The sequence below is a fragment of the Bombyx mori genome, chromosome 11 (genome assembly GCF_030269925.1).
Source record: "Bombyx mori chromosome 11, ASM3026992v2".
Classification (NCBI taxonomy): Eukaryota; Metazoa; Arthropoda; class Insecta; order Lepidoptera; family Bombycidae; genus Bombyx; species Bombyx mori.
The window spans coordinates 18,301,680-18,319,603 of record NC_085117.1 but is presented as its reverse complement, the minus strand read 5'-3'; the positions used below and the strand labels follow the sequence as shown (position 1 = coordinate 18,319,603).

Below are 17,924 nucleotides of genomic sequence, written 5' to 3'. Positions count from 1 at the left end.
ACAACATGGGATGAAAGAAATTCTAAGTAAAGCAGTAGTATTTATAACACAATGAACTTTTTGGAAACACAAAATTGGCCACATAAAACAGTATTGATTTCAGAACTAAGCACCTCGTAATGCTCATTTTAAAATTCAGATAAGTTTTTAGACAAATACTTAATTGGAAGGAAATGAAATGTCAAATTGTACAATCGAAAAAGAAAAATCGAACTCTCCTACAATTTTTCCTTTTTATTTCGTTTATCTACGTCCTGGTAGATGGTGCTTTACGTAATTCCGTTTCAAAAAGGATTGTAACGCCGATAGTATAATTTGAAAATATGAAGAAATCATATTTTTAAATTTTATTAAAACAGGTTGTTGTATCAACTATGTACCTACGTCACGTTAAAAATATTTAATAAATTAGTTGCATTACATATTAAAGTCGTAAGAAAACGAATTTAATAATTTTTGCCACTATTCAATGGCACCTTTGAATTCAAATGAATGCGAAATGGGTCAGTGACCGTTGTTCATTGATAGTTAAAGTTAGATGAGGAGCGAACGAGACAGAAAACAGTGAATTTTCTACACATTTCTAAAAATAAGTTTATTTAAAAAATTCACGGTGATTGTAAAGGGATAAAGTTCAATACTCTAGACTAAAATCAGTCTGTTTTAGGTAAAGCTGAGACAGTTGCAACCTTATCTGATTAATCGATGAACTGACGGTCGCCGCATACTCATAAATGTTAAAACGTGAATGCTACCTCTACTTTAAGACTTAAGGTCGACATTCAGTGAAATTATGCGGCTACTCTATCTTTGAAAACCGATATCGCGTAGTTCGATTTCGATTGATTAAAAACTTTGAATTGCATAGTACAGTACATGCGTGCGTAAAGTTTACGCGGTAAGCCATGATTCAAAGATCGGCTTAAGAATATTTTGTTCGTTATGTTTTATTTATTTCAAAAATATTTATTACTAGCGACCCGCCCTCGCTTCGCTTCGGAAACATGAAATTTTATTATTGAAAGCTGAGCCCCGCGATGTTACCTGCGATTATTGTTGTACCGCGGGTGACACCGCAGGGCGAAGCTAGTCAAAAAAAAAGTTACTCCTTATATCATCAGCTACCTATCAGTGAAAGTCTTGTTAAAATCGGTCCAGCCGTTCCAGAGATTAGCCGGAACAAACAGACAGACAGACAGACAGACAGACTGACAGGCAGACTGACAGGCAGACTGACAGACAGACAGACAGACAAAAATTGTAAAAAATGTTATTTTGGTGTATGTACCGTATATATTCATATGCATGTAGTAAAAAGCGGTTATTTCAATATTACAAACAGACACTCCAATTTTATTTATATGTATAGATGAAATTTTTTTCATCGTATCGATTACTCCCGTTGAACACGATTTATTGTTGTATGAAAAGATTACTGATAGTGCGGAGGTTTTTTCAACTTCACCAGGATCGGTGGGAAGCCTATGCTTAGTCGGGAAGGGTGGAATTTGCTAGCAGCTGCGTGAGAGCTGAGGGATGCCTGACAGCTGAAGGCACCTTCTACGCGATTGCATCTATGTACTACTGGGCCGGAATCGCAGCCCGTTGTGACGGTCCTGCAAGAAACTCAGTTGGCTGATGTTAACGGTTATTATCTATGGGTTAGGATGTTAGTGTCATGCAACATCTTTGAGAGGAGATACGACCTACAATGATTAGACTTATTGTAGACTAAGACGGACTTGACATTGTGAGAGTGTCACATTGTTAATGTGTCACAACACTGGAAAAAATAATTGAACGCAGACGACCGTTAACTGGCAGTGGTCATTTTTCAATGCCCTTCATATAGAATCTAAATATGTAGATGACAAACGAATGAACCGACCGTTCAGTTACTGAACACTAAGTACTTTTTTTTCCTACCTAAGCTGGTGGCCTTGAGAGCCTATTTCAGCGTAACCTTAGCTAGTAGGTGAGCTCACGGGGCTCAAACCGGAGAGATGCTAACACTGACCCTAGCAAGAGCAGTGCTTCGTAGAATCTACCACCGGATCGAAAACGCGACTCACTGAGAAGATCCGGCGAGAAACTCAGTGGGCTGTGTCTGTGGGTTAATTCGCTCGTCGAACCCTTTGTGGCAAGCGACGGGTTCGACGAGGAGTAGTGTAGTGATATTATTATTTCAGTAGAGGTTACTTTGGCTACAATAATAACTTACGCATTCCTAATATTCATATTGTTATAGGGTTGAGATATATGATTTTAGTGTTATGATAAGCCTAAGAATACACTTAGGTACATGTATGTATGGATCGGTGCTTCGTTTCAGATCGTTTGAGTTTTCCATTCAAGAATATCAGTCAACGGTTTGTTTTTATTTTTATTCTTATTTAGGAAGTTTTATCCTTTGTACAAATGGTTATCTATTAAAGTATCTATTCAGTTTTAGCAGATGTAATAATAGCGCTGATACCCCAAACCCCATGGCCGAATTGCTTTAAAAATTCTATCTCAAATTTTTTTTCCACAGTGATACAACAATAAAATGAATAAACATTAAATTTAATAAAATTTAAATATCAATTGTAATTGATAAGTTTAAATATAAATTACGTAAAAATACCAAGTTGGTATTTACAATTTTTTTTTTAATATATATAAAAACGCAGCTTATACAGTCTTTTGAAAGTTTCAAATAAGAAGCTATGTTGATTAATAGGGGTCGATTTTTATATCTTGTCTACCCCTAAAATCAGTTTTCCTGTAAGTAGAGCTCCGAGAAACCGATGTCGACTACTAGGTATCCCTATACACCAGGGATACCTAGTAGAATATTTATTATGGTCTAGTCGCGTATAGCACGGAAATGAAAGAGTGGTAACACCTTGACAAACCAGATTGGAGTCTCAATTGGTTGGCCGTCCTTAGTTTCACTGCTAAATGGGTGAGTACCACCACCCTACCCATTTCTGTCGGTAGTTATGCGTCCTATTGGATCTACACTACCATATGTACAGATAGGTAAACACAGCTTGAAGAGGGAAGTTAAGTGAAGGATCCAACTGGGTTGGGCGGTGTTCGGCAGACTGCGTGGAGTCTTTTCATCGCACATCTCACAGTGCCTGAAAAAGAAAGTTCTTAACCAGTGCGTCCTACCGGTAATGACGTACGGAGCTGAGACGTGGACACTCACAGTACGGTTGGTCCGTCAGCTCAAGGTCGCTCAACGAGCCATGGAAAGAGCCATGCTCGGAGTTTCTCTGAAGGATAAAATCAGGAATGAGGTTATTCGACAGATAACTAAAGTCATCGACATAACTCAAAGAGTCGTCGTCAAGATGAAGTTGTCGTGGCCTAAAGGATAAAACGTCCGGTGCTTTCGTATTGAGCGATGCACCGATGTTCGAATACCAGGCGTACCAGGGTACCAATTTTGCTAGTGAAATACGTACTCAACAAATGTTCACGATTGACTTCCACGGTGAAAGAATAACATCGTGTAATAAAAATCAAACCCGCAAAAATTATAATTTGCGTAATTACTGGTGGTAGGCCCTCTTGTGAGTCCGCGCGGTACCACCACCCTGCCTATTTCTGCCGTGAAGCAGTAATGCGTTTCGGTCTGAAGGGTAGGGCAGCCGTTGTAACTATACTGAGATCTTAGAACTTATATTTCAAGATGGCGCATTTACGTTGTAGATATGTTGGGCTTCAGTAACCACTTAACACGAGGTGGGCTGTGGGCTCGTCCACCCATCTAAGTAATAAAAAAAAATGTCAGCAAGCTGAAGTGGCAGTGGGCTGGCCATATAAGCCGTAGAACTGACGATCGCTGGAGCAGACGGGTTCTCGAGTGGAGACCGCACAGCGGAAGACGTAACGTGGGAAGCCCCCTGCCTAGATGGTGCGATGACCTCCAAACGGTGGCCGGCAAGAAGTGGATGAGGAGAGGAGAAGACCGAGCTCAGTGGTTTCGGTTGGGAGAGGCCTATGTCCAGCGGTGGACGATTGTGGGCTGATGATGATGTTAACATATGTATAGGTATATATTAGCCAAAGGTGATGACATCGATGTTGTCATATCTACGGTCTTCAGATAATAGCTTAGCACCAGACGAGCCTCTTGTACTATTAGGTATCATTCATCAACATTTTAAATAAATCCATTGGTTAAAGTATTCCGAGGACACTATTGACTATTGTTTACTGAAACTTGACAATGCATAGCAATTGCAAACAATTATTTACTATAGACCACGTTTTTATAAATAGATCAGTGTGCGAGCATTACGGGCGACATGTAGACGTGTGCTAAATAAAAAAAAAAAATGTATATATACGCGCGATGAATCACAAATTACAGGCTTTAATATCCGTGAGAAATGGCGCGCTTTGTATTTTGAACGATTTTTTCCATTGATTGCACCGTTTCGTTGTGTCCAGTTTAAAATTCGATAATGTTTAAGTGAAGTGAAAACCGAAAATCCTAAAAATGATATGTTAAATCGAATGAATGAATTTAACTTTTACGTCATCGCAATAATTTTGATGAGTGCCAATAAATTACCACCTACGACATACATATGTATAAGCGACATAAATATGTTTTCGTGAAAATGCCGAATTGATATCTAAAGTTGAGAACGTCTTGTGAAAGTAATATAATTTATTGTTATTACGTTTTTTTTTTCAAAATGGCAGATCCCGAAAATGCTGCACAAAAAGAAGTTATTGAAGGTAAGAAGTTTTATTATAATTTTTAAAAGAAAATAAAGTTTATAATAATTACAAAAAAAAAAACGGTACTTAATATAATGAAAGGATCGAATATATTTTTTTATTTTTTATTGCTTATTAACGTATCACGGCCCACGAGGAGTTAAGTTGTCCCAAGAGCTCTAGACATCAATTACCTATGTCAATGCTGCCATGCTCTATGATACATGAGTTCTTAGTCTCAGTTACAATTATCCTATAGACATAATAATACCTAATAATCAAAATACACTATTTTAAAATTACACAAAGCAGTAAAATAATACTATGAGAACAGAATCAATGACTAGATTAATTGAATTATTAAATCTATTATTAACTAGCTGACCCGGCAGGCTTCGTAGTGCCTCAATCGATAAATAAAATACCTAAGCTTTTGTATAAAATAAATTTAAAACAAACAAAAGGAATCCGACCGACGGGGGGGACATCAAAGGGAAAACAAAATTATTATTTTTATTTAATTCCGAGCATATCTTTTAAACCTTCTCTGGACTTCCACAAATAATTTAAGACCAAAATTAGCCAAATCGGTTCAGCTGTTCTCGAGTTTTAGCGAGACTAACGAACAGAAATTCATTTTTATATAATAATACTAGCTGACCCGGCAAACATTGTTTTGCCATATATAAGATTTCTAGGGAATTTCTAGTGTAGAAAAAAAACCTAACTTATTGTAAGTGTGTAAGGATGTGGTAAATGAGTGAAAGGGGCATGTAGCGCTGTGAACGATGAGGGAATATATAATAAAAATAACAAAACCTCATTCAACCAGATAATACCTCATTATAACAAAAAAAAAAAGTCCAAATAAAAAAAAATATGTTAGGGGTTTCATACCCTAATCACTTAGGGGTATGAAAAATAGATAGTAGCCGATTCTCAGGCTTACTGAATAGGCATAAAAAAATTCATGAGAATCGGTCAAGCGGTTTCGGAGGAGTATTGGAACGAACATTGTGACACGAGAATTTTATATATTAGATATAGAAAGAATAGATTAAATTTGTCTGTGAAACTGCAAAACGTTGCACTAATTTCTTGGTCGTAAATAATTTAAGTACTTGATACGACTGGTTTATTTGCAACCAAAATTTTATCTGGGTTGCATCGGACATAAAATATTTTTAAATCTCATAAGATAGCGATACATGAACGATTAATAGGTGTGTGTAGTTTATAAGTTACTAGCCACCCGCCCTCGCTTCGCTTCGGAAACATGAAATTTGATTATTTACGCCATCACATTAGAAACCTCAAAAAGAACAGTATTTCTCCACTATCTAATGGATGTTATTATACATATAAACCTTCCTCTTCAATCACTCTATCTTTTAAAAAAAACCGCATGAAAATCCGTTGCGTAGTTTTAAAGATTTAAGCATACATAGAGATATAGGCACAGAGAAAGCGACTTTGTTTTATACTATGTAGTGATAATAAAGAATATATTCCAATTGGTTACTTATCTAAATCTATCATGGAAATATTGTTCTAAAGTTAAGGTCCGTCAGACGGATTCCTCAAAAATATTAACAAAAAAAAAATCTTAAACGATGAACGTAATCATACTTTTACAAAAATGTGATTTTAATTACACTGTCTCTCCCATAGACTTTCAGAACGACTGATGCGTTAAATTCATCAATAAAACAGAAATTATTTCTAGTTTTCCATTTGGAATTTCCATCGAAAATTCTGTTTATGATTAATTAAATCAAATGTTTACGTAGATTCTAAATTTTTATTTGAGATCTTTCATTTCGCGTTGTATGTATGAGCTGAAGTGATTTTTTACTGTGTTCCTGTTGCTAATTCAGATTTAATGAGTGCAATGAGAAAATATGGCATGAAAGTGAATAATGCCTATGTTTTCGAACTTTTATCATTCACATCAATCTCTTTGATTCATAAAGAACAGATCTTACTGGTGGTAGGATCTCTTGTGAGTCCGCACGGGTAGGTACCACCTCCTGCCTATTTCAGCCAGCCGTGAAGCAGTAATGCGTTTTGGTTTGAAGAGTGAGGCCGCCGTTGTAACTATACTTGAGACCTTAGAACTCATATTTCGAGGTGGGTGGCGCTTTTGCGTTGTAGATGTCTATGGGCTCCAGTAACCACTCAACACCAGGTGGGCCGTGAGCTCGTCCACCAATCTAAGCAATTAAAAAAAATCTTTATCATCCTCTACTTGAAGTAATCGTAAAGACAGATTAATAGATACACCGGATAATAGACCGTAACGTTCTCTGAGTTAATACTCATTAGCATATTACTATTACTGCTATAATTAGCATATTACGACCGACATTTACTGGTACATTTAGGGCGCATTGTAAGCCTACATGGGGTTGAGTCATCCTGCCCATTTCTGACGTAAAACTGTGGCAGCATCTATCATAGAACAGAAGATATTTGGCGTGCCTGAATCCCGCTTGCGAAATTTTCAAGACAAGCCTGTGCATACATATTCCAAACACAATATCCGGGACGGTCGGTCTACCGAGCAATTTCTCCCGCTCGGTGGAATATCTTCCCTTGTTCGATTTCTCTAAATAACTATCATATTATTATATACATGTTAGAAGCCTTAGTTGAGCGGTTATTTCTTATAACATAATATTTCCCTTTACTTCATCAAAATCCCATCCTAAATGCTTTATAGTCGTTTGCGGAGTAAGAAAAATAAGTTTATTATTTTCTTTTAGTACAAGTAAATATAATACGTAAAATTATTTTCATATTCCGTGGGCGTAACTTTCGTAAGATCGTGAATGTGCAAAATTTAAAATAGCAACGGATAATACGATGACCGGAGTCTTTCAGAAATATTCAAATCCCTAAAATGATTCTGCATTAAAATGAAAAACACAATGAAATGTAATGTAATGCTGAACTTTAATCAAGATTAATGAGCTCGTTTATTCCGAAACTAAACAAGATCAGAGTAATAGCGTTTCGATTGTGGATTGGAAATTTCAGATGCCTCTGTGATCAGTCATGACCATAAAGTGATGTATTTACAAACATTGAAAAAAAAAAACGGATTTGGGTTTCATGAATTTTTAGGCATCGAACAAACTAAGGTTTCGATTATTGGAGTTTACTCCTTTAGAATCGATTTACATATATAGGCCCGGGGTATGAAAATTATGGGGACCAAAATCGTACTAGCATGTCACACGAAATGCGTTATGCGCCTGATTGGCTCCTGATTGCGTGATGCGTGCGCGCGCCAATCAAAATCGTACTAGCATGTCACACGAAATGCGTTATGCGCCTGATTGGCTCCTGATTGCGTGATGCGTGCGCGCGCCAATCAGGAGCCAACGCGCGGCCGCGTTATTGCAGGTGACGCCGGGCTGCTGCGCCGGCAGTCCGCCACAAAGCCTCGTACTGATCGCGCGTTTCTCTCATTATTGTATTTTCATATATTTGTTAGTCGTTTGTTTTGTGTCTCGTTAATTTGTTAATAATCTGTAGTGTATCGTGTTGTCGTAATATAGAACTATTTCTCGTATTGTTTCGTTTAATTTTTTATATCCAGTAAACTCCAGTCGTGCGTCGGAGCGGACACACACACTTTTTTTTTTTTTTTATTGCTTAGATGGGCGGACGAGCTCACAGCCCACCTGGTGCTAAATGGTTACTGGAGCCCATAGACATCCACAACGTAAATGCGCCACCCACCTTGAGATATAAGTTTTAAGGTCTCAAGTATAGTTACAACGGCTGCCCCACCCTTCAAACCGAAACGAATTACTGCTTCACGGCAGAAATAGGCAGGGTGGTGGTACCCTGCCGCGTGGACTCACAAGAGGTCCTACCACCAGTAATAATTTTGTCACAAATGTAGGGAGTTTTAATTTTGAATAAAAATATACGAAAATATTGTATTTTCTTAAACTGTTTTTCGTATACATTATACAAGTTTTATAATCATGTAAATATAATGTAGAAAAATATTCTATTAAACGACACAAAACGATAAGCAACGATAGCACATTGGGTGTGTTTTTACTTAAGTTGGGTGTGTTATTATTAGTTAAAATCATATTACGCTGCTTTTAACAATGTTGTTTTTGTATAAAACAGAATCTTGCGCTTGTAGATCTGTTCTAGATATAGATATTCTACTTTCATTATCACTAACTACCCTTGTTTTTGACATAGCTACAGGAATTTCATTTATTGGAATTACTAAAGGAATTAATCTGTTTACATGAGTGTATCGGGTTTACTACAAACCAGAAGAGTGCCAATTACTCGTAAGGCGCAGAACATCTGCCAACAGCAATGATAGTGAGTGACGACCACGACCGCTCTGACAAGAGTCATACGACAGAAAAACCCCAGGAAAACGGAGCTTTTGGCTTTGGAAAAAAACCTCTTGCACTCTTTCATCCAACATCCGGACAGGGTCAATAAAAAAATCAACACTAATACGACCCTAAGAGAAGTCTGTCTGTCACTCTTTATATTTACTCTGTGCAAATTGAACTTCATGGCCACCAATGCGGAAGAGGCATTCCGATTAGAAGTAGGAAGTCTGGATTGAATTTAAAGATTCTGCCTTTTGATTTTATTTCGTACTTATTCTTTAAGAGCTGGGTAAACAATCCGAGATTTCGACAATTGTAAATGTTTATGTTCGTGTAAAACAAAAAATATATAATTTGAAAACATTTTCTATTTTTAAAGACTTGTCTACTAGTCTAAGCTTTGGGTATCTTGGAACATTAGCTTATCAAATCTATCAAATATATACTGAATTTAAACAAACAATGCAATAACTACAGTTTTGCTATTATCAGATGCACAATGGATCTTACAACACATCACAAGTATTTAAATAATAACTTGGTGGTTACTGACTGAGTTCTTTGATTAAATTACGATCTGAAATAGGGGTTTCTTTCATCAATCAAAAAGGTATGAAATATAAACTTTATTATAAAGCTCAGAAATTATAAATATCAATTTCAGATCTATAGCGGAAAATGTCGAATAGAAAAAAATCCTTTGTAGTGTAGCCGCGGAAGCTTAAAACAATTCGGAAAAACTTCTTGAATTGCAAATTATTTAAAAATGCTTCCCAAAAACCAATCCCTTTTTTGTAATAATAATCAAAGACTGTGTTATGTTTTTTTGGTAAATCAACAAAAAATTCGGTCTTTTCAGGGATACACAATGTTTTAAGTTTGAATATAATTTGTCTAACCGTGATTGTAGAAATTCTGTTCCTCAGCTTGCTCTCGAAGCATAAACCTAAACTAGATTGAAGCTAAAAGCAGCATTATCGGACATTTATACAGCTTATTATCGTTTTTTCTGTAACTTTTACATTCGACCTTATATATATTAACAACGAGAACTGTGTCGTTTTAAATTGATTCATCATTGAACTTGCGGAGCCATTGAATCGAGTTTCCAAACAGCTCGAGAGCGTCTTTGTACCGCGTAATTGTAAATAAGCAATGTATCTGAACGACTAGCTAGGGATGCCGGACGGATATTTTACTGAATTGTAGCAATCCAATATAAAATAGCCATGGGTATTTAATGATGAAATAATATGGACAGAGGGTAAAGAGATTATTCACATTGCTGAAATGGTAAAAAGTAGCTTTGAAGATGTCTTTGGTAGACTGGGGACTAATGAATGAGCTTCGAGACTGCTTGAATCCTGAATGACTAAAAATCCCGCGGCATTTGTCCAAACTACCTATATTTTAGGATGGACTCAGGACCAAGTTAAGTATGCTATCATAAATGCTTAGTGACAGCAGATGCAGGGTAAGCTTTTTGCTTGACAACTTTCACAGTGAGATATTTTTAAGAGGATATAAGCTAGTTAGCTTATTGAGGTCTCACTCCAGCAGCGAGGTAGTCTAAGAGGCTATTCCAACTACACGTGGACTGGTAGGTGAGATCACGGGGCTCAAATCGAGAGATTTTGCCAGCATCTGCCCGCACACCGCGTTAATCTGGCACAGGAGACCAATCAAATGAACCGACAGATTTACACATTATGAAATACATCACGGAAATATTAAACTCATTGTTATATTATGGTATTGTATCAAAGTCAAAATACAGGATGAGCTGTCTATTGATTCGATTTAATCCCGTTTTTCAGGTAAACTCAATATGATTACTTACCGCTCACGGGGAAATTTATACAAACGCAGCTACCGTTTGATTGAACGTAAACAATCTCATTGTTAGTTTAAATTTTTACATTTTTATTCTTCCATGAATATTTTACGGAATTATTGGTAGCTTTTTACGGAGCGAACGAAATTAGTAGCATTTTTGAGCGAATGTTGTTATGTAGTCAATATTAATAGTGAATTGGTGAAAAGTTCGATCAAAAGAGAGCACGTTTTACGATTTCTACCAGATTTATTCATTTTTAGCCCACTTAAAAATGAGGAGGTTATCAATTCGACTATGTTTTTGTATGTGTTGCCTCAGTACTCTTTTCTATGGTGGTAGATTTTCATGATTCTTTTTGAAGTGAAAACTTCTTTAGAATCGTTGTGATTTCAAACCGGATGCAACGGAAAAAACGACAGGTAAGAGACACAAATACAAAAATGTGTACAAAGAATGAGACAGAAATATACATACTATTTAATACAGCGCCATCTGTGAGATTTTTCAATACTAACGTGTGTATGAAAGCTCTTGTAGTGAATTTTAATTTAAGATTGTACGTGAAATTAAAATATCAATTCACAGAGGGCGCTACCTTACAATTATTTACTAATGACAAAATTTTACATATACTTAAGACGTTTAGGTATTTTAATTTTGGAAGGTTTCACTTCTACCACGTGTGAATTGCACACATGTATTATTTTTTTATTTGTAAGATGGCAGCCACGTAGTCCTGTTTCTGATCTGGTCAAGATCTGATCAGTAGTTTTGTTTTATCCATAATAATTAAATATTTCATTGATGTCGACCACATTGATGCTATTTCTGGAATAGATTTTATTTTAGTATTTTTTATTAGTATTTTGAGTATCACTCATAAACAAATGAAAACTTTGGAATAAAAATAAAATAATTAAATTATTTGTAAATGTAGTTTTAATTATGAATTAAGAGAATACCGTATTTTACTTTTCTTCAATTGTAATATAGTTATTATTGTCTTAGAAAATTTAATATTAATCTAATAACTCCTATCATAAGGATACGAAGCTCAGAATATGACTAACGAAATAGTTAATACACCTATGGCGAAAGTATTGCAAAACTTTCGGATGGCTCCAACAGAATTTGTAAAAAATAAAGATGTCAAATAATGTCAATGTCAAAATACAAATTTATACTTTTTTTTTTTAAATATGAGAATTGTCGTCGTTTGTCATTAGATTGGGCGAACCGCCAGATCTGCAAGATGACAACATGATGATGACAAAATGTGAGAAATAACGTTGAACCTTATCACTAGAGCATACCGATTATTTCTCCACGATCAAACTGAGTTGTCGAAATCGCGCAGGGTTCACACACGTTAATCGTAATGGGCAATTTGTGTTGGATTTCTGCATGATGTAAAGATTTTACAAGTTCGCTCTTTCATTAAACTGTGTGCACCTGTTAGGACGTTTCATACGTTATTGTTATGCGTTATATTGTGAACATTAAACGAAATGACATATTGTTGAACTTTACAACCTTGAAAAATAAAAAATGTTATTTACTTCTGCCTTATTTGACATTTAAAAAAAAAAGGTGATATTGATTCTTGAATACAGTCATTATTTTCTTTAATGCGTTAATTAGGAAGAGTTCTAATAATTTATTTCATATTATGAAACGCAGATTAAGTTTTTATTACATCAAGGCGTGGTTTCTGTTTTACAATAATTTTAAGGGATTTCACCTCTTCTATTTAATGTCAAGCATTCCGAATAGTTTACAGGCCACATTTATATTCAAGTGTTTTAAAATTTTAGTCAAAACGTCACGGAATATACCGGAAAATGTATAAAAAAAACGATCAATAACCATATTATCACGGAATTCGACACGGGACATTTTTCGCGCATCTGGTCTCTGTTACAAGAATAACGCTCAAGATCGTATCCGATGTGACATTTGGCTGTAGGCCAGCGTACGTGATATTCCCGGTTGATGACCGTTTCCCGAATGTATCCTGGGCATCTGTAATTAAATTTATTGCTAATAAAAATACGTTAATGTCAATATTTTGAAGTCTACGCACAAACCACACGTATCCGTTAATCTGATTCGTGTAATGTAATTCAAATGTGTGCCTTAATTTCGAAGGACAGTTAATACTTCTCTTAAAAAGTCTAAAATACACTTAATCCCAATAAATGGATGCTGTAATAAATAATACAACGAAACGAGTATGAATTAACAAGAATCAGGTCATATCGCCGGTATAAACAAGTTCATTTTGATTCGAACTTTGCTACGTCGCCGTTAAGGATAGTTTTGGGAAATTTTACGTCATTTGATTCTAGAAATTTACTCATATCCAAAAATAAAATGTTTTAGGTTAGATGGCGAATAAATATTACAATATTAAAAACGTTTAATTTTTTTAAAAGTATAAAATGTTTTCATATAAAGAAAAAAACCTATTTCATTTTATAATCTAAATGAAAATTATAAGCGCATAAGTGATCTCATCCAGTGCACTGATCTTATCCAAAAATACTTACAAAATTAACAAACATAATGCATCTATAAGTTATAGTCGGTATTTATTAACGATTACAAGATGTAATCAATCCATCATGCATTTTATGTAGCTGATGTCTGTGCACGGTTCTAGCCGGCCAGTATATTATTATGAAAAGCGATGAGTACGCGAAAAGAAATGCCACATACGTTGTGGTTACACGAAAATAAACATAAAAATGAGTTATAGTTTTTTCAGTCCGTTTTATGTTTGTACGTGGAACGCGAAAAATAGTTAGGTTTTGTAACAAAAAATATTTGTAGGTATATTACTTGTGTTCACGAAGTAGGTCGAATATCCGAGGAGTAAGCGTACCATAATGTGTCTTAAGTTCAGGTTTTAAGGTGTCAATTATAGAAATAACTATGAAATTTTGTAGGTACTTTTTAAAGAGCTCGGGCGTCTTTCATCAGAAGCCGTGAAACCTTAACATACTCGTACTACAAAAGTCATCTACAAAAGTCATCAACTACAAACGAACGTATGAAATACAAACAATCGAACTAATAAAGATATAATTAAAAATAGTTTCGATCTCGTGTGTATTTTCATGTTATGTATGTATTTAATTAGTTGTACCAACAAAGTGATCGCCAATTCAGAGCATCCACGAATTAACACGTGACGTGTATGATAATTGTCATAAATGTCATTGAAATAAAAATAAGATTAATAGATTAATATGTAATATGTACCTACAATAAATGATTAAAAAATAATAAGACAATTTCATGTACAAGTAACAAAATAGATAAAACTGCAGTTAGAGTAAGGAAAAAAGTAATGTTTAATGTTGTTGTAGTTATTTATTATTTCCCACGTTTCGAATAATTTAGTGTACATAATCGTGGTCACGGACTACTAAGGTATTTGTATATTGTGATAACTACCGTCTAAGTGCCGCTGTAATTCAAAGGAGGATCCTAGCAACCTTCCGAGAGTATTGGGATTCTTGAGGTCCGTTTTCGACCGGTTCTCAGTATTGTAGTCATTTGGAAGGTAAATCGAAATTATATTTAAAAATCTTGAGAGTCTTCAATAGAGCGAAACGGGGCCTCGTTCCCGGACTTGCGTAGAGCACAGCTCGCGTCCCTGGGTAGAGGCTCCCGGATACAGCTGTACCGGTTTGAAAGGAACGTCTACCGTCTGACTGGGCGCTGTAGATGTTTCACATCATACATTTGAGTCGTCTATTATCAAAGGTGGCAATCTGTGCATTTGGACAAAAAATGTTATTGATATGTCAATACAGATTGATTTGAATATAATCGTCTCCTTCAAAGAATACGGTTCAAAACCTGCATTAAATAAAGGTTAATACTTAACCTGTTATTTATCTAAGATGTCGTTCAGAAGAGTTTTGTGACTGCCAATGGAATACAAAGTCAATAATTCGTTTTTCTGATTTACCAATAATTGTCCAAAAGTCACATTGCCGGCTTTGATAATAGTCGACTCATTTAAACGTTTGTCATGAACTATGAAGCCATACAAAATTAAATATAAGCAAAGTGTCACCAATTCTGGTCGAGTTCTCATTCCGCGAAGGTTCATTATTCTTTAATGTAACTCCAGCGGTTCCGCGAGCCGACTCAACTCAATATCATATACTATAGTATTCTATTCACGATAAGTTTTAATAATCAAATTTGGTAAGTACACTTGCTTGCATAGTTCATGTCTTTACAATATTAGTTTGAAATTTCACACTGAAACCGTACAATTAGATTTGGTATCATTGTTAATTGCTGAAAGAAGTGTGTAACTTGTATACACGGTTTCCTTGAAGTTAAAAAATGAAAACCAGGAGATTAATATTTTAATGGTTTGTAATTTGTTCCATATTTCTATTTATTGCATTGATGATATAAGAAGCTCCCTTCTGGTGAAAACTGGAAATTGTGTAGACATCAAATCGTAAAGCTTGAGACATCTCCAAAATCAAAGTCTGTCAAGTCATGCGGGCTGAATTAGCTCCCTACCATCAGTAGACGCGGGTTGAAAACAGCAGCACGCAAGTATATAACTTAGGGAATGCTGCTAACTATTCGCCCATGAAACTCTTAGTCGTATGATATAACAAACTCAAAAAGAAATATAGTGATGTCATAGAATGACCCCGCATAATTGTATAGCCAAGTTATAGACTCGAAAAGATTCATGAACTGATTCTCAAGGAGCGTTTGGAACCTCTAGGTCTGCGGAGGGACTTTGGTTGCCACTGTATTTTGTACTGTATGTTCCATGGGAAGTGCTCTGAGGAATTGTTCGAGATGATACAGTCATCTCGTTTTTACCATTGCACCGCCCGCCACCGGAGTAAAGTTCATCCATACTACCTGGAGTCACTGCGGTCATCCACAGTGCGAGGTCTTTTTTGTAACGTACCATCCGGCTATGGAATGAGCTCCCCTCCACGGTGTTTCCCGAGCGCTATGACATGTCCTTCTTCAAACGAGGCTTGTGGAGAGTATTAAGCGGTAGGCAGCGGCTTGGCTTTGCCCCTGGCATTGCTGAAGTCCATGGGCGACGGTAATCACTCACCATCAGGTGGACCGTATGCTCGCATGCCTACAAAGGAAAAAAAAGACGTGTAGCACTCGGAGACTGACGCGGTAAAGCTATTGCATAGCATTTTTTATCAACTTATGCAATAATAAATCGACAATAATAATTTAATATTAAAACAACAATAAAATAAGATCCGGCGTGAAACTCAGTGCGCTAACTTTCAATGAATCTGCTAGATTGTGAGTATTCCATTTTGACCGCGCACTCACTAGAGGGCGTTACATGGGATAGAGACACGCCTTTGGATGCTAGTTCTAACTCTCATTCGCCCAGAATCAACGGTTTAGCTAGTTTATTTTTAATGCCACTCCAATCACTAAATGAGTAGTAGGAGTAATAATAAAATTATTCGACTAAGCGATAGAAAATGGCACGCCCAACGCATTGTAATGTGATATAATTTTCTATTTTACAATTCCGTTTTTCGCCGATAGATGGCGCTTGACGCAAAAGCTGAATCACGCTATCGTTGTGTTACCCACGAAATTATATCACATATTTTGATAGTACATAAATCGGTGCTTAGACTTCTTACTTTAAACACTACACAAGCGCTACGTGTGAATGTGTTGAACGCGAGCTACATAGTAGGCCTTTTTTTTTTTTTTTTTTTTTTTTTTTTTTTTTTTTTTTTTTTTTTTTTTTTTTTTTTTTCACAGGAGAAAATCGCCGGATCCCCACCCGCACGGCAGGTGGGGTATGTGGGAGTCGAACCTCACTAAAAACTCCTGCCGCTCACAGCCGGCGCCCTACCCCGGACCAGGTGGGAACCCAGTCGGAGTTATTGAGACGGCGGGACAGGGTTTACGCAAAGCACATTACATCCATCCCGCCGTCCCCCAGACGCCGGACCGGCGGCCGCCAGCAACATGACCGCCGGTTCCCTCGGTCGACGGGCCAAGAGCCCGATTGATAGCGCCGCGCTACACCTTCCCCCGGAGCGGTCGGGGGAACGCGACCTACCACGCTGCCCCACGCCTAAGCTCCTCCCCGCACAAAGCGGGTGGAGCCCGAAGCTCTTAGGGGGCCGGGTTACGGACGGGACCCCGATCCCGACCCCCTGCTCGGCGGCGGCGGGTTTCTGCGTAGTGAGGAGAGCTTTGCCTCACTCGCCCCGCCGCCTCCTTCTGCGAGATGGTGCACTCGCAGAAGTCGAGCATAGCCTTCCAAGACTCGTCGCCGCCAAGCATCGACGCCACGACGCCAGGCAGCGACAAGTCTGGTCCTATCTTTGCGACAAGGACACGGCGCTGCACCTCCCAAGCGGGGCAGACAGCGAGCGTATGCTCCGCCGTGTCCAGGTCGTGTCCACAATGGTGGCACCTCGTCGTCGGCTCAGCTCCTATCCGGTGCAGGTACTTTCCAAAGCATCCGTGCCCAGTCAGCACCTGCACCAGACGGAAGGTGAGGCGTCCTCGGCCACGATTCACCCAGTCATAAAAGACCGGGTAAACCGCCTCGACGGTCCGTAGACCCCACGTGGGATTGGCCAACCGCCTCGACCACGATTCGAGCACGGACCGCCGAGAATGGGCCTTCCGCGCCCGCAGCTCACTTTTGGAGGGACGCGCCACGCCCAGAGCACGAAGCTCACTGCGCCACCGATAGTCGGCAGCGAGCGACTCCGCCTCCAGCTCCCATGGCGGCGTCCCCGCCAACACACACGCCGCCTCGAATGAGACGGTGCGATATCCACGGATGACCCTGATAGCAACGGTGCGCTGCGGCCGGCGCAGGAACCGAGCCATAGTAGCCCGATTGCGCGGCTCAGCCCATACAGGCGCACCGTACAGGGCCATCGATCGCACCACCCCAGCGTAGAGGCGGCGTACAACCTGATCCGGCC

The 17,924-nt window shown here is 37.8% G+C and overlaps 1 protein-coding gene across 2 annotated transcripts in view; it reads left to right on the top strand.

Annotated features, from left to right (window-relative positions):
• Positions 1-4,278: 4,278 nt before the first annotated feature.
• Positions 4,279-17,924, top strand: part of LOC101737606 (adenylate cyclase type 2) — a 240,287-nt gene continuing 226,641 nt past the window's right edge. Inside the window, exon 1 of one of the 2 annotated variants that reach the window (XM_012696130.4) lies at positions 4,279-4,740. In XM_012696130.4, coding sequence (XP_012551584.1) covers positions 4,698-4,740 — 43 coding nt within the window. In that variant the 5' untranslated portion in view covers positions 4,279-4,697. The remainder of the gene's footprint in view (positions 4,741-17,924) is intronic. The other variant, XM_062671268.1, reaches the window with a different exon arrangement.